General features: G+C 44.0%; 2 protein-coding genes across 2 annotated transcripts in view; both read left to right on the top strand.

The window, feature by feature from the left end:
- The window catches only part of LOC147619235 (uncharacterized), a 63,090-nt gene that overhangs the window by 33,957 nt on the left and 7,806 nt on the right, over positions 1-21,327 (top strand). The window lies entirely within an intron of this gene.
- Positions 4,865-7,384, top strand: LOC147619236 (uncharacterized). The gene has a single exon (XM_086772881.1). It carries the CDS (start codon positions 4,891-4,893, stop codon positions 6,859-6,861), a length of 1,971 nt encoding a protein of 656 aa, XP_086629007.1. The 5' UTR covers positions 4,865-4,890; the 3' UTR covers positions 6,862-7,384.

Genomic DNA, 21,327 nt, shown 5'->3' with positions numbered 1-21,327 from the left:
GGATGCACGCGGCGCTGACGACTAGAGTGCAGACGGTTGGTAGATTCAAGCGGCCCAGGTAGGTACAGTCAACAGCTGCAGGTACAACCCACGTGGCTGCTCTACGACTGCAGGTACAGGTGTACGGACAGGTACAGGTTCAGGTGGCGCTGATTTAGGCTGCGCTGGCAGGAACAGACAGCAGGCGGCTGCTGTGCAGGTACTGACCTGTACGGTACAGGCGGCTGCAGAGACTGTACGGACAGGTACAGAAGGGTTTTACTGACCTGTACGGACAGGTACAGCTGGTTTCAGTTCTGTTCAGACCTGAACAGTAGTGGGCGGTGCATCTCCAGCTGCAGGCAGTGCTTTATCAGAGCCTAGTTGGTGCATCAGTCAAGCGGTTGCAGGGAGAGAAGTACAGACAGTTTTTGGCAAGTACACACTGGTACGATCGGTCCCACGAGTGCAGAAATGACGCATTGAATTGGTAAGCTCTGAACTTGTCCATCTTTCTTTCTTTCCATTGGCTTATGTCTTCTGCTGCAGAGTTGTGTTATCTGGCCCCTTGTGAGAGGAGGGGTATGGCAGATTGAAAGGGTGGAAACAAAGATTTGACAGTGGATGTATATGTGAACTGAGTTGTGGAACCATGTACATGAGATATGCCAAATGTGTGCTCAAGGCTGCCCTGCTGAATTGTCTTGGTTGATCAGAGAGAAGCACAGAGTGTTGCTTTTGTGGCACACAGATCTGTGTGTGAATCCTCTGTGCTAAGAGGTCTTGTGGGCTGCCAGATTGGACATACAGGTGTATTCTCCTGGCTGGCTTTGTTGTACTCAGTTTCACTTCTCTTTGAATTTGAATAAAGAAATACCGAAAGGGGCGCCAAGCTTTGGGGCCAACAGGTGTCGATTTCATTTCAGTTTTGGGGCACTCTAGCTCTAGTTAATTTTGTTTCTTATTTGGACTACAAGTGGAAGGGTGACTGCTAGTCTACCACACTTTGGTTTCTACCAGAGGCCGGTTTCAGACAAGTCCCAGCGGAAAGCCAAGTCCACAGTATCACATGAGTGGCATCAATCCCCGGCATATACAACTGCCATGGACACCAGTCCAATGTACATACATGATGAGAAAGCATGGGTGGACCAATTGGGTGGCCAAATGGTGACAGATGCTATGACCTTGAGAACAAGTTAAATTGTGCAGTGTGCCATTCTGAGTCCCCAGTAGTAGGAATTTGGATATGGAGTTCTCCTTTTATCCTTGACATGATGAGGGATCGTTAAAAGAATAGACGATTTTCGTCTTTTCCATGATTACTGGTAGATTTCGACAATAGAAACGCGTGACGCTTGGCAAACCTTAAGAGCCTTTTCAAGCTTGATTTTTCCATGATATTGATGAGTTTGGTGTTTGTAGCCAACGCTTTTGAATGGATATTCGGAATGTGTCTTTTGACACTTATGTGTAGAAACTCCATGGTGAAACCACTTATTGGTGTGGATTCTTTGTTTGTATGCTATTTGTTGTTTATTCTATGAGGGATTGATAGCACGAGAGTGGATGTTGCTATCCATTTTGCTATGATCTTCATTTGAGACTATGGCCAACATGATTGTCTTGAAGATTCCCTCCGATCACCACAGCTCACTTGAAATCAAAGGATAAACTTTAGTTTTAGTCTTGAAAAGGCCGTCCATAATTTTTACCAATTCTTGACCCATCGACAAAGATATTTCGTCAGAGCTTATGGTTTGACAATAGTCAAACTATTCATAGTTGTAATTACTTTCCTGTTGAGTCATTGATCTTGCCTATTTTGAAATTATTGATTGTAACCTTAGTTCTAAATCTTTAGGGCCATGGTCTCATCTGTTGTTCAAGTGGACACAAACAAGATTGTACCCAGTCCTTTGTTGCAATTGCACATGTTTTAGATCTCAAGGAGTATTTTTTTGAACATTCTCACATATGAGAATCCAATCGAGTTTCCTAGCACTACGCTGAGGTTCAATGTTGCTTCATGTTGCGTGAATATTGTGGAGACTCCTTGGAGTCAGAATCTTGGAAAGAATGCCTTGAACATTGTAAAGACCGATTCACTGATGGATTTTTTTATGATGGATGTCTATCGATTTTCACTTAGTGATTGCCATATGATACTTGAATAGTTATCATCATGTTGAGGATGCTTAGATTATAGTTGAATATCCTTGGAGTGCACTAGGTTACTAGTAGTTTTACTAGTAGTTGTGGAACGTGTGGTTCAGGTTATAGAGAATAGATTTCCCTTTGTGAGAGTGAGTGACCGATTGACAAACTGCAAGTTGTGGTTTATTTTGAGAAGTTAGTTCGTGTACAGGTTTTACTGCAGAGTCGTATCAATGAGGAAAATGTCTTCATGACTTTGTTGTGTATATGGATGGGTTACTTTTGGTTCACATGTAGATGCAAATGTTTGCTAATCCTCTTGGGGATTGTTGGATACATTTGTGTTATACCTTCTCATGTGATATTTGGAAAGGGGTCTGGTGGACTCCAGGATGTCGAAATATTTGAAAAGTACAAGCTTTGGGAATGGTTGATTATTCAGAATACAAACGACCACACTCCTAAAATTTAGGAGAGTTGCTATTTTTGGCCCGACTCCGATGGAAATGCTGTTCGCGTGACTACATCTGGAATTGAGCAGATACCAAGAGTTAGCAAAGTGCCTATGACAAAATGTCTACTAGTTAGGATATTTTTAGAGGTAAAGATTATGGGAGAACCCATCTCTTAGTTGGGACATGTGACAAGACAGTGGATCAAAGTGAGACAAGTGGCCTCACACTCGTCAGAAAGTGGATCAAAGTGAGACAAGAAAGTGGATCAAAGTGAGACAAGTGGCCTCACACTTGTCACTCCAGCTATTGTGTGGCTCTCCACTTGTCATTGTAGCCTTCTCTTGCCATTTTAGCTCATGGGAGGCCCAAATCTATAAATTGGAGCCCTCTCTCTTCATTAAGAGAGACTCTCTTGTTGCACATTAGCCTCTACTACCGTTACAGGCTGCCCTAACGATGGCTACTCTCTTTCTCTCTCTCTTGAAGGCTGCCCATGAAGAATACCGATTGTTGGGGACTGTTTTGGAGGCTTCCATCGCGAAGAGATACTAAAGGCAAGGGTATTTAATTATTTATTATGATTTCTAGCCATTGTACTTGTTGTACTTGCTCTACCAGCCATTGTACTAGCTGTACCAATCCTTGTACTTGTTGTACCTGCTAGTATCAGCCACTATACCAGCTGTACCAACCATTGTACGTGCTGTACCAACATTTGTACTTGTTGTACCAACCACTGTGCTTGTTGTACCAACCACTGTACATCTTGTACCAGCCATTGTACTTATTGTACCGATTGAATGGAGAGTTGTACTTGCTGTACCAACTCTATTTTATGAAAACCCGTGGTTTTTGGGAAAGAATTAGTACCCACGGAGGTATATGGATTATATTGTTGGTTCGACATTTCTACAGCCTGTGTTCCGGCTTGGTAGCCTCGTGTTGGGCTGTGTTATGGCATTTGTATATGGAGTATTTTATTTACCCAAGGAGAATAATATCATGTACAAGCTTTGAGGGCCTTACTCTCCCCACGAGAGATGCCGGATTATCAGGGGGAGGGGGGGGTGGGGAGGGGGGGGGGTTTTGGCCCATTCCGGCCTCTATGTGGTGTCACATGTGTAAGCTCCATTTTCAGCATTTGTGGATGTTTTGTCCAACGTTTATGTTTTATGCAAAGTAATGATGGATGTGTTAAGGCTGTGGCCATGTTTAAATGTTTTAATATGCATTGATGGTATCAACAAGTGTGTCAAAGGCCCTAGTCCTTCGAGCACCCGCCGCGAGTTTCACAAACCACCGCCCCAGCCTTGACAACTTCTGTGGTGAGCTAGCCTCCCACATTGACTCCCCAGGCATAGTTGGAACCGGACGCGTCCGATTGAAGATTCCAGACGTATGATACGTTGGATATCATACGCGTATGGAAAACAGTTTCAGACGTGGCCTTTTTTGGGGAAAAAAACGGCGTGCCCGATAAAGTTGTGTTAAACAATTCTGGCTGGAGTCGTACGTCGTGTGGCTGTCATCTGTGGGTGCGCTTCTCGACAAAGGTGCCGCTCTCGACGATTGAAGTTGTAGCCTTGCAGGCTGCAGCCACAGCCTCCACCTCCTACGGTCCTACTATCCAAGTCCTCATTCTTCAGGCAAGTGCGTGTTGGTGGCTGGCCCTCTCATCATCCTTCCCATGGGCAATCACCAAAGCTGAAGGCTTGGAAGTTGAAGGAGACGTGCGTTGAAACGCAGCTCCTTGCACGTTGCAAGTTGCAACCACAACTCCCACGCACGAGGGCTGGTCCCTGGGCCTGAATTTTGCTCTCTTCACTTGCCCAAAGCTCCCAAACTATGTCTCGGGACTCTACAGAGAATTCTCTGTCTGTGTGACTGTGTCTCCCTCAACTTTCAACTTTCAAGTTCTCTACATTTCAATGTTCATGATTTCAGCCTTCATATTCTATAATTTCTATCGAAGTTGATTTGTTTCTTGACTCAATTGTCCTCTCTTTGTGCATACAGAGTCCAGGACTCCAGACCACAATCTTCACTTGCCCAAATGGGAAGAAAGCGTGCAGCTGAATGGGAGTTTGTGGACGCAGTCAAGCCCTTGGGAAAGGGACAATACACATGCAAATGCAAGTATTGCCCGCATCAAAAATGGGATGGAGGACCGCTCCGTATAAGGGCGCACATGCTTGGGTTGTCCGGCTTGGGGGTTGACAAGTGTACCAATCCACCCCAAAATGTCACAGATGCTTGCCGAAGGTTGCATGCAAAGGCGGAGGTGATTGATTTGAAAGCAATGGTTGATGCAAAGGTGGCTGATTTGGGGGCTGCTAGTTATGTAAATATTGATGCAGAGGGGGCAGAATTTGTTGATTTGGGGGCTGCAAGTGCAAGTGCATCATCAGGTCAGCCTTTGCAAAAGAAACAAAAGGTGTCCAAGGGAGCTTTGGCTGCAGCATGGGAGTCACAGGCAAGAAAAGATGCATACATTGCTCTCCGTCGTTTTTTCTTTGCAGAGGACATTCCTCATTGGAAGGTGAGGAGTCCTTATTTTTTGGACATGGTTCAGGCGATTGGGAAAGTTGGACCTACCTTTAAGCCTCCAACATACAGAGCTTTGCGTACTACGGAGTTAAATAATGAAGTGGTTTGCATAGAGCAGGAGTTGCTAGACCTTCAAGAGAAGTGGAAAAAATATGGTTGCAGCATTGTGTGTGATGGTTGGTCTGACACTCGACGTCGGCCTATCATCAATGTGATGGTGTCATGCATATATGGCTCTGTGTTTTTGAAGGCAGTGGATACAAGTGGGCAGTACAAGTCAGGGGAGTACATTTTTGAGATATTGAAGGGTGCAATTCAAGTTGTTGGCCCTGATAATGTGGTGCAGGTATGTATGGACAATGCCTCTAATTGTGTGCGAGCAGGAGAATTAGTGGAGCAAGAGTGGCCCCATATTTTCTACACTAGGTGTACATGCCATTGCCTTGACCTCCTATTTGAGGACATTGGACAGCTTGCATGGGTGAAGCCAGTGTTGGCACATGCCACTAAGGTTGTGACATTTGTTACACGGAAGCACACTGTGTTGGCATTGTATAGGATTTTCAGCAAAAAGGAATTGGTGAAACCTGCACAGACTCGGTTTGCCTACATGTTTATCATGTTAGCAAACTTGTTGGATGAGAGGGTATACAATGGATTGCGCCGCATGCTTGTCAGTGATGAATATTGCAGGAAGAAGGTGTCACGCACTGTGAAAGCACAAGAGGTGTCTTCTATTGTTTTGGGCTCTTCATTTTGGGAGGATGCTAGGGTCATTGTGAAGATTTGTGCACCTATTTTGAAGATCCTTCGTCGCCTTGCTGACAGGGAAGGGGCCACCATGGGGCTTGTGTATGAGCTTACTGATCGAATGGTGGAGAAGATACAAAGTGTAGAAGGGGTTGAGTCCTCTAAGTTGGCAGACATCAAAGCCTTGTGTGTTAATAGGTGGGATATGATGCACTCTCCATTGCATGCAGCTGCTTTTGTTCTCCATCCTATTTGGAGAGAGAAAAATCCTGATTCTGACGAGGAGGTACATGATGGGCTGATGGATGTTATGGAGCGATTCACAAAGTTTGATGTTGAAAAGCAGGGCATATTATGTGATGAGCTGGATATTTATAAGTCAATGGCAGGCACATTTGCTCGTGCCATTGCAAAGGATCAAAAGAGGATGCATCAAGGGGTGAAATGGTGGGAGACATTTGGGGCACACACACCAAAATTGCAGCAATTGGCTCTTCGAGTGCTCTCGCAGGGCACATGTGCTTCTCCTTGTGAGAGGAATTGGAGCACATTCTCTCTTATCCATACCAAAAGAAGAAACAGGTTGCTTCCTAAGAATACGGAGAAATTAGTGTACATCCACACTAATTTGCGTCTCATCTCCAAAATCAAGGAAAGGGGATTTGAAAAGATAGAGATTACCTTGGAAATGATCAACAAGGAGAAGGATGATGACAGGCTGCTTGCTTTGCAGGAGACTACAGAGAGAGACGAGGAGATTACAGCTCCTTTTGTTGCAGGAAGGATGGGTGGTGCTGCAGCTTCAAGTAGCTCCACTCCTTTCGAGTCCCATGGCGAAGAGGCAACCGAGGATGTTAGTGAAGACTCTGCTGAGGATGATGAGGATGAGGAGGATGAGGATGAGGAGGAAGAGGAAGTTGCTGGCATTGATGAGGATGAGGATGAGGATGACCAGCCTTCAGTATGTGGATGATGAGGATGCATCATGTGTGTGACATGCAGGCTGCAGCCTGAGACTTGAACATGCTAGCCAGTGGCACTGGGTAGTGGGCACTGGGCAGGCTGCAGCTACTTTATGAGTCATCATTTGTGATGCATTTTGGTGTTTGATCATTGATGTTTTGGTGTGGGCCCTAGGACCTAGGCTGTAGCCTGGGCCCTGTAGCTATTTCTTTGAAGTTTCATATTTTTGTTGTAGCTAGTAGGCTGTAGCTACTATTTCAAAATTCATGTTGAACTGTTTGAACTTTGAAGTTGAACTTTGAACTTTGAACATCAGTAACCAGTTGGAACTTGGAAGTTTGAACTTGGAAATTGGAATTTGGAAGTACTAAAGTGTCTCTGAAGTTTAAATGTGTGCAAATTAAATTGTATATTTTCTTGTCTTTTTTCATGGAAATTAGGGTCACGTATGGTTCAGCCCCAGGGGCTGAACCATACTCCAATCATACTTCCGTACGCGTATGCGTTTGCCGTATGGTCCCGTGTGGAAAAAACTATGTCCCCAGGTTGTCGCTAGTCCTCCAGCTCCCACTCCTATAGAGGGCACCATTGTCACATGGATCTGGAAGATAAGTAGAAGGGCAACCATGACCATGAGTATGAGTAAAATGAATTGCTCAAGACATTTGACTACATAGGTGGCTAGAGAGTCGTTGTCTTGTTTGATAGCGGTAGTACAAAGGACGTGGTCATGGAACAAGCCGCTCGGTGAGCCCGCATTTCGTTGACCTCGATGGATAAAAAAATGGAGGGATTTAGCACATGTAGGACAAGGAGCATCAAGTTTGAGCTCATTACCCTAAATTAGTCATTTAGGACACAAAATTTGTGTGCAATTTCATGGTTGCCTCTCTTGTAGGTGCAGACATCATCTCAGGGATCCATTGGTTTCACAAGTTTACCCCGGACGTAGATTGAGATGAGCACACGTTTTGAATTACCGGAAATGTGTCAAAGGCTCTCGTGATCATTAAGTGTGAACCACGGATACCTAACTTTCTAGTCATTAGCTATATACAGGGTAAACGAGAGATTCGGAAAGCTGCACAGTGTGCAGTAATCTATGTTCAGACCACCTAGACAATTACGAGTGCTTTACAAGTCCGCGCATGACCGGCTCCAGAAGATCTTTCTTTGGGATAACCTACCTCCCAAACTTCCCCTATCTAGACCAGAGGACCACAAAATTGAGCTTCTTCCAGGTTCCGAACCCCCAACCAAGTAAGTTTCCATTTCGTCGGAGCAAGGCCATGGAGACGGAGTTGGACCGTCAACTCCACGAATTGCTGCAATCCAGTTTCATATGCTCTAGTGTGTCTCCATTTGCAGCCATGATTCTCTTTGTGATTGACCTCAAAAGTGGGTACCATCAGGTATGAATTGTGGATGGGGACATTGTAACTTCTAGAGGGCTTGGGGGTTTCACAAAACACTTGAACATCAATGCAATTAAACACTCAAATTGGCCCAGCCAGGTCCCTTCAAGGGTGAAGGGGAGAACTTGGGCGAGACTGTGGAGAAGTGGATTGAAGCAATGGAAGAATACTTCGATGTCCCCGGATACAACGAAAAGAGTAAAATGGCTCTTGCAAGGCTGAAGATAGTCGAAACATCCAGAGTGGCATGGAGAAATCATTGTGAGACAAACCGGCTAGATAGGAACACCCAGACCTGGAATGATCTCAAGACTTACTTAAGGAAGAGATTTTGTCCCCTCGGATTTTTGGAAACCAAGATGAATGAATTATTAGAATTAAACCAAGGGAGCAAAACTATTGAAGAATATCACTAGGTGTTTGCTCTTCTCCTCAATCCACAGCCTTAAACATATGCAATTATTGACACCGCATAGAGGTCGGAATGGGCCGACCCTCCCGTTGGAGTATTTATTACCCAAGGAGAAAATATCATGTACAAGCGTTGAGGCCCTTACTCTCCCTCCTAGAGATGCCGGATTATCCAGATACAAATGCCATAATAGAGCCCAGCACGAGGCAACCGTAAAGTCCGCCCGGTACACGGTGTAGAAATGCCGAGCCAGCAATATAATCCATATACCTCTGTGTGGGTACGGAAACCACGGGTCTTCATGCAATAGAGCTGGTACAGCCTGTCCAACTTCCCATTCAGCCGGTACATCAATAACATGGGCTGGTACGATAGGTACAACATCTGAAACTGCAGGTACAGCCCTCCATTCAGTCGGTACAGCAAGTACATGGGCTGGTACAATAGATACAGCTCTCCATTCAGTCGGTACAACAAATACATGTGCTGGTACAGCAGATACATCCCTCAAATCAGCCTGCATTCAGCCAGTACAGCAAGTACATGGGCTGGTACAGTAGATACAGTCCTCAAAACAATAGGCACAGAATCTGGTACTGTAGGTACAAAGACTGTATACCTTGGTACAGCCATCAAGAGGCTAAAGTAGTTGTGAAGAGTGAAGGAGCGTATGAACTTTCCATAAAGTGTTGTAGACAAGAATGCAAGCAACCATCATAGTAGAGGCTAGTCTGCAGAAAGAGAGCCTCTCCCCAATTTATAGATTTGGCGCTCCAGATACAAATGCCATAAATGAACCCAGCACGAGGCAACCATAAAGTCCGGCCGGTACACGGTGTAGAAATGTCGAGCCAGCAATATAATCCATATACCTCCATGTGGGTACGGATTCTTCCCCAAAAACCACGGGTCTTCATGCAATAGAGTTGGTACAGCCTGTCCAATACATCAATAACTTGGGCTGGCACAATAGGTACAACATCTGAAACTGCAGGTACAGCCCTCCATTCAGTTGGTACAGCAAGTACATGGGCTGGTACAATAGATACAGCTCTCCATTCAGTCGGTACAACAAATACATGTGCTGGTACAGTAGATACATCCCTCAAATCAGCCGGTACAATCCTCCATTCAGCTAGTACAGCAAGTACATGGGCTGGTACAGTAGATACAGTCCTCAAAACAATAGGCACAGAATCTGGTACTGTAGGTGCAAAGACTGTATACCCTGGTACAACCATCAAGAGGCTAAAGTAGTAGAGAAATCTTTGTGAAGAGTGAAGGAGCGTATGAACTCTCCATAAAGTGTTGTAGACAAGAATGCAAGCAACCATCATAGTAGAGGCTAGTCTGCAGAAAGAGAGTCTCTCTAAACGAAGAGAGAGGGCTCCAATTTATAGATTTGGGGCTCCCATGAGTAAAAAAATGGAAAGTCAAGGCTATAATGACAAGTGGAGAGCTGAGGTGACAAGTGTGAGACGACTTGTCTCACTTTGATTCATTGTCTTGCCACATGTCCCAATTTAAGAGATGGTTCCTCCCATAAACTTCACCTCTAAAATATCCTAACTGGTAGATGTTCTGTCAAAGGTGCTCAGCAAGTCCCCCCATTTGCCTAGCTTACGAACATAATGACGCGAATGGAATTTCCTTTCGGGGTTGTCCAAAAATAGTAACCCTCCTAGATTTTTGGAGTGTGATCCTTTCTATTCAAGGATAATCCCCCATTCCCAAAGCTTGTACTTTCCAAATATTTAGACACCCTTAAGTTCACCATACTCCTTTGATATTGAGAAATGTCCAGACTGGTGACATCCTCCCCAACTTCTTAAAAGTTGTCTGCAATTTTGAGCTTCAAGCCATATATCCAAGTATAATAATGAATTTAGTGGGTGAGATTAGACAATCTAAAAAATCCAATATAACTGAAAGAACCCATGTTCCAAATAAATGGGTGAGACTAAATAAGTTTCCATAGTACCAGTATCAAAATCTTGTCCCAAATAAATGGGTGAGGCAAAGCCGCCGATCCAATTATAATAATCATAAATGGGCGAGACAAAACAGCCCCATAAGTCCAAATAACATAATCATGTCTCTCTGTCCATGCCATGGTCACCATGAAACTCGTTTCAGTGGCTTTGAAACTCGTTTCACGTTCAGTGTGAAACGTTTCATGTGCACATTGAAACCATATCGTTTCATGTGGGAAAAAAGGTTGTGATTTTGTGTGCTTTTTAGCTTTTATAATTCTTTCTCTTTCCTTCATCCTATTTGTTCTTTTCTCTTCTCTTTTGTACGTCTTCTTTGTTTACTGATGATAAATATGCTAATATCATCTTATAACTATTGGCCAGTACCTTCACATTTTATGTTTATGATCGTTTCGGTCCAACGTTTCATTGTCCACCTACCTGGTGTTGAAACGTTTTGTTCCAAATAAATCGTTTCAGCATCGTTTCGTTTCGATAGTGAAACGTTTCCGCGGTGACCTTGGTCCATGCTCCAAGTCAAATCCTTAAATAATGTTGGTGTCGTATCCATAGTTGTCTCCGTACGACGTACGGCAACATATCGCACGGAATACCGTACGAACTCGTATGGATTTTTTCAAGAAATTTTTTTGTGACTTTTTTATTCCGAAAAAATTATTTAAAAAAATTATTATTTTTTGGAAGTAATGGTCTTGTTTTTGCTTGTCTATGGCTGTTTGAGCTTTCCTCTGTACTATGATGCTTCCCTCCTTTTTAAAATACTCCATATCTTGAAATTGGAAATACCTAAGTTTATAAGTAATTTTTTAGAACACATGATGAGGTTCCGGTAGTTCCTCCTCTGCTCTTGCAAATGAGGATGCTCCAATTGCCTAGAGCTTAGAAAGCCTAAGTTTGATGACGAGGCCAACATCCTTAGCGAGGGTGACTTCTGCAAGCGCTTCAATGGGCACTCTTCTGATGGAGATGAATCATGATCCTAGCGAGAGCTCTTATTTTGATAGTGATCACTTCTCCATTTAGATTCTAGCCCCAACCCTCTAGCCTCCCTCTTTTGTGCACCACTCTTTGTACTTACTACTACGGCTACATGTGCCTAGAGCGCCTCGCATTGTATGACTTAGGCTTTAGCTTAACATCTATGTATGTTTTCAACTTGGTTTTAATGGAATTTTGGTTTGAGTCACGTGACAACTTGTCTTCTCTTTGAAATTGAAAATATTAAAGTTTGTAAGTATTTTTTTAAAAGACCGTACGATAATAATTTTTTAAATATCATACCTTATTTTCCTGTACAGTATCGTATCGTATGAACCGTGCGTTATCGTACCTGACAACTATGGTCGAATTCACCAACTCAAAGGAGCAATCTCTCGTTCCCCAATCTCCAATGTCAAGTCAAACACATGCTACTCTCTACTAGCTTCCATGCTTACACATGTAAATGCCAGGCCAAGAAATAGAAGAATGATTGACCGTGCATGCGGATGTAGAATGCTCACTGGATCTGAGCGCATACATCAAGTCTCCAACATACCAAATTCCAGTCTATTAACACTGGGCGTAGACATAGTCCCTTGTCCAACAAGGTGTCAGTCCACATGATCCTTGGCGTAGACATAAGTCCCCTACCAACCAAGTGTCATGTTTGCTCTACCACTTGCACTCCGTGTTGGTACTCTGACTACGCACCTTGGAGAAGAGGTGGGCTCAAGTGTGTAACATAAGATAAGAATCACTCACAGGAATAGATATCCTGGTGCTCCATAAACATTTTTGCTACACATAGTTTATAGGCATTTCGGTCATTGAGATAACTCCATAGAAAATCCTTCATCCATAAAATATCATGTTTCATAAATCCATCATATCCTAATAATGGGAGCCATAAAACTATAAATATATGTATGAAACTATTAAAGCATAAAGCCCAAGAATCACTTGGCCAATGATAACCTTATAGATGCCCCAACCATCATATATGTATAAATCCTCGAGCAAAGAGTGTGCCATAAATATAGTCCATAGTCTTTGGACATATCTGTATGAAAACCATATAAACTAGTATTTTCAGCCATTAACAGTGTTTACCTGAAACAATTCATTGCAAACAACACACAATTCTCCTTGTGCGGACATACAAGGATTAAGTGTCCAAAAACACTTACAATAAATTGGAAAAAGCACCAACTTTGCAAAACTCAAAGTATACTTAGCTTTTCTTTTCCAAGTTCCATCCTTTGACGTGAGGGCTTTGAACCCACCATGCCAGCCAAAAGATATTTTCCCATATCTGCTACCTGTTAGCTTGATAATAAGATCCATAAATCAGGCATAACTAACCAATACCATATAGAAGAGAATGCAGCCAATAAAGCCAATTCCATGATTCCAAAATCGATTCTGAGAACCCATAAATCGGATTGTCTTTTGCACATGCCTTGATGCATGATTGCACCCATAAGTGGATAGTACCGGGTGTATTTACCGGGTGTATTTATAGAGTCCGGCACAGCAGCAGCCTGTGAAAAAGCCAATGCTTTGATACCAATGTAACTTCCAGAGGGCCTGGGGGTTTCGCAAAACACTTGACCATTTAATGCAATTAAACACTGAAATTGGCCACAACCTTAAATATATGCCACTTAATCCACAAAAGTACAAAATAGAGATGTGCACAACTGACACCGCATAGAGGCCAGAATGGGCCAACTCTCCCCTTGGAGTATTTTATTACCCAAGGAGAAAATATCATGTACAAGCTTTGCCTTCTATGCAAACCAACCAGCCCTTTTTAGTCATATACAAGCGAAGGCTTGGAATAGGACAAATCATCTCATTATTCACAAAATGCTGAAGAACTCCAAGGGCCAGGACAACCAAAGGGCCAGCAAAGGTGAACTTGAAGGTCAAGAATTAGGTCATATTCAGGCTGTAGATTTACAGCCAAGGAAGATCTCCAAGAAGTCAGTCTTTTTCTTCATTCAATAAAGCAAATACACCAGTCCTTGGTGGGACCCTTGTGAGGGTAATTGGTGTACTTGTCTTTGTTCTTCTTCTCTCTTGCTTTGGAGTCCTTGAGACAGCTAGCATTGGAGGGCCACCCTGGAGTATGGTATGCCCTAGTTTCCACTCGGTTCTCAATATATGGGCTCCGCATGGACGGCCTCCCACCCCTTTAGTACAATTTGGACTCCCCTTTTCTCCAGCTCTCTCATATGGACACCAACCGGGTGATCCGGTTAGATCTTTTCAGCCTCTACACCCGCTACTAGCACATGGGTCACACCTTCGGAGCTCCCAATGAAGATGCACTTCTATAGGGATCACCTCCTCACGCTCATTGAGGATGGATTCATCCAGCAGAGCAGCCGTGCTACCTGAGTGTTCACATGTCCTATGCCATGCGGATTTTGGCTTTGGTCAAGCTTTCCTTGGGAGTGCTTGTCCTCAAGTGCATAGCTGATTAGGATTATTTCTCGGTTGATTCACTTTAGCCAATTCGCTCTGATACCAGCTGAAAGATCCCTGTCTCCTCCGCGCAACGAATTCAGGGGTGCTAGTAGCGGAAGTAGCACTTCTTGCGCGGGGCAGGGTCCCTCACTCGGGGCCTCGCCCACGGATATCCAGACAAGAGACTCATCCCTCGGTTCTTCCAAAACCGAACCCGGAAAAACTTCCCTCGTCCGAAAAGCACGGGCAATTCCTCCAAGATATTTTTACGCTAACGTAGTCAAGAGCCTTAACTAACAGAACTGATCTGACCAAACCCGCAAGTCCCATAGTCAGATCAAGGAAAAAACTTGCACTTGGATCATAGAGACCAGCACTTTTTTCCTCATTGAGAGGCACAGCCGTTGATTCTTTTCCATAGAACAATTTTTATCCGGGATTTACTTCATCTATCGTACCATAGCAGAATTGAGTCTTATTTTAGGGATCCATCAGTCCAGCCAAATGCTTGGTGCCGACCACAACTACCTTGCCTTCACACTCATATGCACACCACCTACCCCACCACATGCACCACCTATCTCACACTACACCCAGATCCATTTCACCTATGATTGTGATCTTATCTATGTAGATCAGCTGTACTGTCGTCTCTTGGATGTAAATTGATCTGCACCCCTTACCACCCTCACCTCACAACTCACAACAATCATCCACACATCCGCTATTGACAGCTTTCCACACCCCCTCTGGTCCACCGCCAAAGCCTGCACAGGTAGCATTGAAGACTATGAAGGATTAGGGTTAGGGTTTTCACAAGCTCAAACAGGCGTGGAAACAAAGAGATGAAGGAACACGACTCCCAATATGCTTCAATGAATAAAATGATGTAAAGTACAAGCCACATGATAGTGACCCCTAAAGGATAAGTGTTCACATGACCGGCCATAAATGTGCCGGGTGGACCAAAACACTTATAAACTGCATATAAGTGAAAATGAACTAAACTGGGGGAAAAAACCTCCACTAACTGAAGTAAAAAGTGCCCCAGTAACCTACTGATGATCACTAGCACTCCTGTGGGTGCATACACAGCATAAAACCCAACAAACCCCCCTGGAGTGATATGTGATCACTGTACATCATCCACCAAAAGGAAACAAATTCAAAGCATTGCGGAATGCTTCAAATTTCGGACGTGGTAATGCTTTGGTGAAGATGTCTGCCACATTCTGATCTGTAGGACAGTAGATCAGACTGATATCTCCTGCCTGGAGTCTCTCCGGAACAAAATGATAGTGAATCTCAATGTGTTTCGTGCGAGCATGAAACACAGGATTCCTGGCCACAGCAATGGCACTCTGACTATCAGTATAGATAGGTGTAGGCTCCTCCACTGAAATATCCATATCAGTCATAAGACGACGCAGCCAAACACACTCAACAGTAGTAGTGTAGGCTGCTCTGTACTCTGCCTCACAAGATGAAGTGGCCACTGTGGTCTGTTTCTTGCTTAGCCAAGAAATGCATGAAGCGCCAAGGAAGAAACAATTCCCACTAGTGGAATGTCTGGTATCAAAATCACCAGCCCAATCTGAATCACTGTAAGCATGTAACTGCATGTCACCCCCCTCAGGATAAAGCAACCCAAGAGACAAGGTACCCTGCAAATAACGGAATACACGCTTCACAGCTTGCCAATGTGACAACCGTGGGCTGTGCATGAATCTGCTCAACTGAGAGACTGCATACTGAATATCTGGCCTTGTGTTACACAAGTATATGAGGCACCCAACAGCTTGAGCATATGTAGTGGCATCAAAGGAAACACTGTCATCTTGTAGTGACAGTTTCATCCCAGGCTCCATAGGAGTACTAATAGGCTTGCAATCCTGAAATTTAAACTTCTCCAGAAGTTTGGCAACATAACGTGATTGCAACAACCCAATGCCTCTGTTATCCTGCACAAACTGTATGCCCAAATAGTAATGTACAAGGCCCAAGTCAGACATGTCAAATGTCTGTTGCAGTATCTCCTTAAAAGCTGCAATTTTGTCATCATTTGATCCCATGAGCAAGAGATCATCCACATAAAGACTGATGACCAGCAGATCTGTCTCTTCTTTCTTCACATACAAAGTGGTCTCTGATGGACTGTTTACAAATCCCTGAGTGAGTAGAAAAGCATCTATTTTTGCATACCAAGCTCGTGGAGCTTGTTTCAAACCATACAAGGCCTTTTTCAGCCTGCATACTTTCCCCTCATGACCATGTTCTGCAAATCCCATGGGCTGAAATACATAAACTTCCTCCTCGAGGTCCCCATGTAGGAATGCAGTCTTTATGTCCAACTGGTGAACAACCCAACCACGATGTGCAGCCAATGCAATGACACACCTAAGTGTCGACATACGGGATGTAGGAGCAAATGTCTCCTCATAATCAATGCCCTTCTTCTGTGCATAGCCCTTTGCAACTAGACGGGCTTTGTACCTGTCAATGGATCCATCTGCATGTCTTTTCAACTTGTAGACCCATTTAGTACCAATGGCTTTCTTGCCTTTGGGCAGATCAACCAAATCCCATGTTTGATTCTTTTTAATAGAATCAATCTCATCTTGCATGGCTTTGTTCCAATGCACATTATCTCGTGCATCCACAAATGAATCAGGCTCATCATCATCCTGTAAACTGGCTGCCATAACCAGATTCAAATCCATGATGTGTGCATGCTCATTGGTCCTTGTCTCCCTACGAGTACGACCAGCAAGAGGACCCTCTAAATGGCTGTCCTGTAGTGTCCTCAAATACCATCTAGGTATATGTCTGACCTGTGGTGCCTGCTGTCCCATGTTTGGTTCAGCTTCTGGCTCATTTGGCTGCTGAAATTCTGCACCACCTACATCATTTGCTGGCTGTCCATTACCCTCATGAGTTGGATCACCAACTGTGGAATGAAACTCCATGGGTAGAAGACCTTCAAATACATCATTTTCAGCCTGATTTGCCTCATAACCAGCCATGGATAATTCTGATTTTTCATCAAAAATCACATCCCGGCTGATAAATATCTTCCTGGATAGTGGGTCATATAACCTGTAGCCCTTGCTCTCACGGCTATACCCAACAAAAATGCATTTTGTGGCTTTATCATCAAGCTTCCTCCTCAACTCTTTGGGTATGTGTGCATATGCAAGGCACCCAAAGATACGAAAATGCGATACAGAAGGCTTGCGGCCATGCCAAGCCTCAAAAGGAGTAATAGAAACCAATGCCTTTGTGGGACATCGATTCAAAATATGACAAGCACACATTACTGCTTCCACCCAAAAGATATGTGGTAGTCTTTTTGCCTTTAGCATACATCTGGCCATCTCCATGAGTGACCGATTTTTTCTTTCTGCAACTCCATTCTGCTGTGGAGTGTAAGGAGTAGTATACTGATGTTTTATACCTCTACTCCCAAGAAAAGAATTCAGCACATGTGACATATATTCCCCCCCTCGGTCAGAACGGAGAGTCTTCACCTTGCATCCAGACTCTGTCTCAGCAAGTGCTACAAAGGCCAAAAATGCATCATATACCTGTGATTTCTGTGTCAAAGGATAGACCCAGCATATACGAGAGAAGTCATCAATAAATGTTGCAAAATAAAAGCAACCACCTAATGACTTCGTCTGCATGGGACCACAAAGATCACTGTGTATAAGTTGCAACTTTGCAGTTGCTCTTAGAGCCTGATCACGTGGGAAGGAAAACCTGTGCATTTTTCCCAAAATACATCCTTCACAAATGTGATCTGGAGGCTTCTCCATGAGAGGTAGATCTGTGAACATATTATGTCGCTGCATAAGCATAAGACTACCAAAATTTACATGCCCCATGCGAGCATGCCATAACTCCGCATCAACCATAGCTGGAGTAAGAGTGAATGCATGATAAGCAGACTGATCCACTGGCTGAAATGCATCCAACTCATAAAGTCCATGACATAATGTACCAGTAAGCATCAAGGTCAAGGCATTTGCTTTGTCTCTGACCATGCATTTATCATCATCAAAGTGGACTTGCATTCCACAATGTGCTAAAGAAGAAATGGACAACAAATTCTTCTTTATCCCTGGTACATATAAGGCATCTGTAAGGCGGAGAATGGAGCCATCAATGGCTGTAAGCTGAATCTCCCCAATGCCACACACTGGATATGAAGCATTGTTGGCACACTGAACAGTTTTGCCAACAGGGGCAGGGCCAACATGACTAAACAAATCCCTGCGAGATGTGATATGCTTTGAGGCACCACTATCAAAATACCAAGTACATGCATGCTCTGTCATACTGAGTGCCTGTGAAGACCAAGAGGCATCATAGCTGCATGTATAGAAACAGTAATCCCTGTCCTCAACAAAAGAGGCAGTCTCTGGAGGAGCTTTAGGAGCATCATTAACAGACATCCCAGCTTCCTTTGCCTTTTCTTTGGCAATCCTCTTCCTACATTCCGTGATGTAGTGACCTGGCTTCTTACAGTAATGACATTTGCCCTTCTTCTTGGGCTGTCCATCACTTTTCTTGGTATCCTGTGAAGAACCACCATCACCTGAATTTTGATTTGCACTCTTTGGCTGAGATTTCCCTTTCCCCTTTTGACCTGTAGTAAATGCTTGTTCAGCATTTGTGTTCATATTCATATTCTTCCTCATTTGCTCCTCTTGTAGTAAGAGAGCAACAAGTTCCTGATACTTGAGGGGTTCAACAGCATTCCTCATGCTGAGGTTCAAAGAGGTATGGAATGCCAAGTAAGATCTTGGCAAAGAGTGCAAGATGGTGGACACAAGCTGTGTCTCAGGAATAATCTCATCTACATTGATGAGTTGCTCTCTCAAATCCTGCAGCTTGTTCAAGTGGCTAGACATATCATCTCCTTCATTCATTTTCTGATTTTCCAGCTCTCTTTTCAAAAATGAGATCCTAGCCTCATTACGAGCAGCATACATTTGCTCCAAAGTCACCCATGCATTCTGTGAAGAGCCAGCTGACCGAATATGAGGTATAATGGACCTCTGAACTGACAATGCAATGAGTGACAATGCTTGTGCATCCCTGGCATCCCATGTCTTTTGAGCATTTGTTCTCTGAACAGGCAATGGCTGTCCTGGAGCCTGTACCTGTTGTCCTCGTCCACGAGCACCCCCTTGGGGAGGAGTCTCTGGAGCCAATGGACCTGGACGTGGTTCATCACCACTAACGAAATCCCAAAGACCTTTTGCCACAAGCACATTTTTCAGCATAAAACTCCACAAGGAGTAGTTCGTGCCATCCAATTTGTCTTCCTTAGACAAATATGTGAATACATCACTTTGCTGTTGATTTGCCATTATGCTTTACGCACAATGTTGTACCTGTTTACCAAAAAACCCAAAAGCAAAAACCCTGATAACAACTGTACTCCACTGAATACAGTTTACCCAAATCTGCCTGCACTCTCAATCCTCTGAATGTGCAGCTTAATGCACCAATGACTGAGTAGAGCAGCAAATGGCGTACACAATGCCAAAATGCCCCAAAATTTGCTGCACCCAAACTGTGCAAAAAACCTGTATATTTCCTTGCTAGAAAATCTGCCTGTTGTGCCTGTATATTTTCACAGAGAAAATAAAAATGCCCAATATTCAAGACTTGTACTGCTTACCAGAGTTGAGATTTCAACGCAAATGACTGTTGTACTGTGCAGGTACAGTGTACTGTACGGAGCAAGTTGCAGGTACGGTGAAAGTACGACGGATGTACTTTCAGACAGAGCACTGTACTGAACAGTGCGTATGAGTACTCTGCAGATCTGGAAGTCTCACAGCAGGTACAGTCGAAGCAGGTACAGTCGAAGCAGGTACAGTCGGGTACTGAAGCAGGTTCACAGCATGCGCAGATTTGTATAGTCGCCTGGTACAGTCGCTAGGTACGGAAGGTGTGAGCAGGTACACGTCAGCTGCTGTCGACTGTATGCAGGTACAGTACGGGTGAAGCAGGTACAGTCGGGTACTGAAGCAGCGCTGACTTGTACTGAAATGAAGGCGGCGCACAGGTGTTAATGAAGGCGGCGCAGTGTACGGTCAGGTACAGTAAGGCAGCGCTGACTGTACGGAAGCACCTCTCTGCTGCGCAGAGCTGGAACAGTACTAGCAGGTACTGTTGTACGGGCTGTACAGTAACTGTACGGCGCTCAGGAGTACTGGCAGCGTATGGGCAGGGCAAGAGCTGAGCTTCAAGCTCTGATACCAAATGAAGACTATGAAGGATTAGGGTTAGGGTTTTCACAAGCTCAAACAGGCGTGGAAACAAAGAGATGAAGGAACACGACTCCCAATATGCTTCAATGAATAAAATGATGTAAAGTACAAGCCACATGATAGTGACCCCTAAAGGATAAGTGTTCACATGACCGGCCATAAATGTGCCGGGTGGACCAAAACACTTATAAACTGCATATAAGTGAAAATGAACTAAACTGGGGGAAAAAACCTCCACTAACTGAAGTAAAAAGTGCCCCAGTAACCTACTGATGATCACTAGCACTCCTGTGGGTGCATACACAGCATAAAACCCAACAAGCATGCCTCATAATTGTTGGCATGACGACGAATGTCGTATCACACATGCACGAATTTTGCTTGAGTTAGCTACCGGCCAAATATGGAAGCGTGAAGCTGGATGGATTAACCGGTACCTTATTCACCAGTTCCTCCCCACCCCAACTCTTGGTTACCTTGGTATGAAGATAAATAGCATGTATTAGCCAAGTCACTAATGCCCAAGTTTCTTTTGGATGCCAGCTCAAGTAAGATCCCCATGCTTCATACCCACACTGCTCTTTGGGAAGAATACCAATAGTTAGAATGGAAAAACCTAGGCTTATAATTTGATAAGCCCATTGATCCAATTAATTAATCAAGTGGCACTTCTTTGAATTTAGGGATAACAAACAAGAAAGGAGCACATTGTCATAAACAGCAGGACTTAAACCACCTCTTCTTGAGCAGGAATTTTGATGTGGCTTGGCGTAGGATTGGGGAACGACGCTTACCCACCCCCATCACAGACCCACACATCTGGCACTCATTTGCATACACATTATGCCACATACCTCACCAACCCCTCCTCCAACTTCCACGCACATCCCATCACATCCACCTTCTTCATTGGAGACA

Source organism: Cibotium barometz, chromosome 33 (genome assembly GCF_041138505.1).
Source record: "Cibotium barometz isolate CiBa-2024 chromosome 33, ASM4113850v1, whole genome shotgun sequence".
Classification (NCBI taxonomy): Eukaryota; Viridiplantae; Streptophyta; class Polypodiopsida; order Cyatheales; family Cibotiaceae; genus Cibotium; species Cibotium barometz.
The sequence above is the reverse complement of the archived record's forward strand: the minus strand, read 5'-3'. Positions and strand labels throughout refer to the sequence as shown.

Excerpts from the sequence above, each read along its gene's own strand:
- LOC147619236 (XM_086772881.1), top strand. The coding sequence starts at position 4,891 with ATGGTTGATGCAAAGGTGGCTGATTTGGGGGCTGCTAGTTATGTAAAT.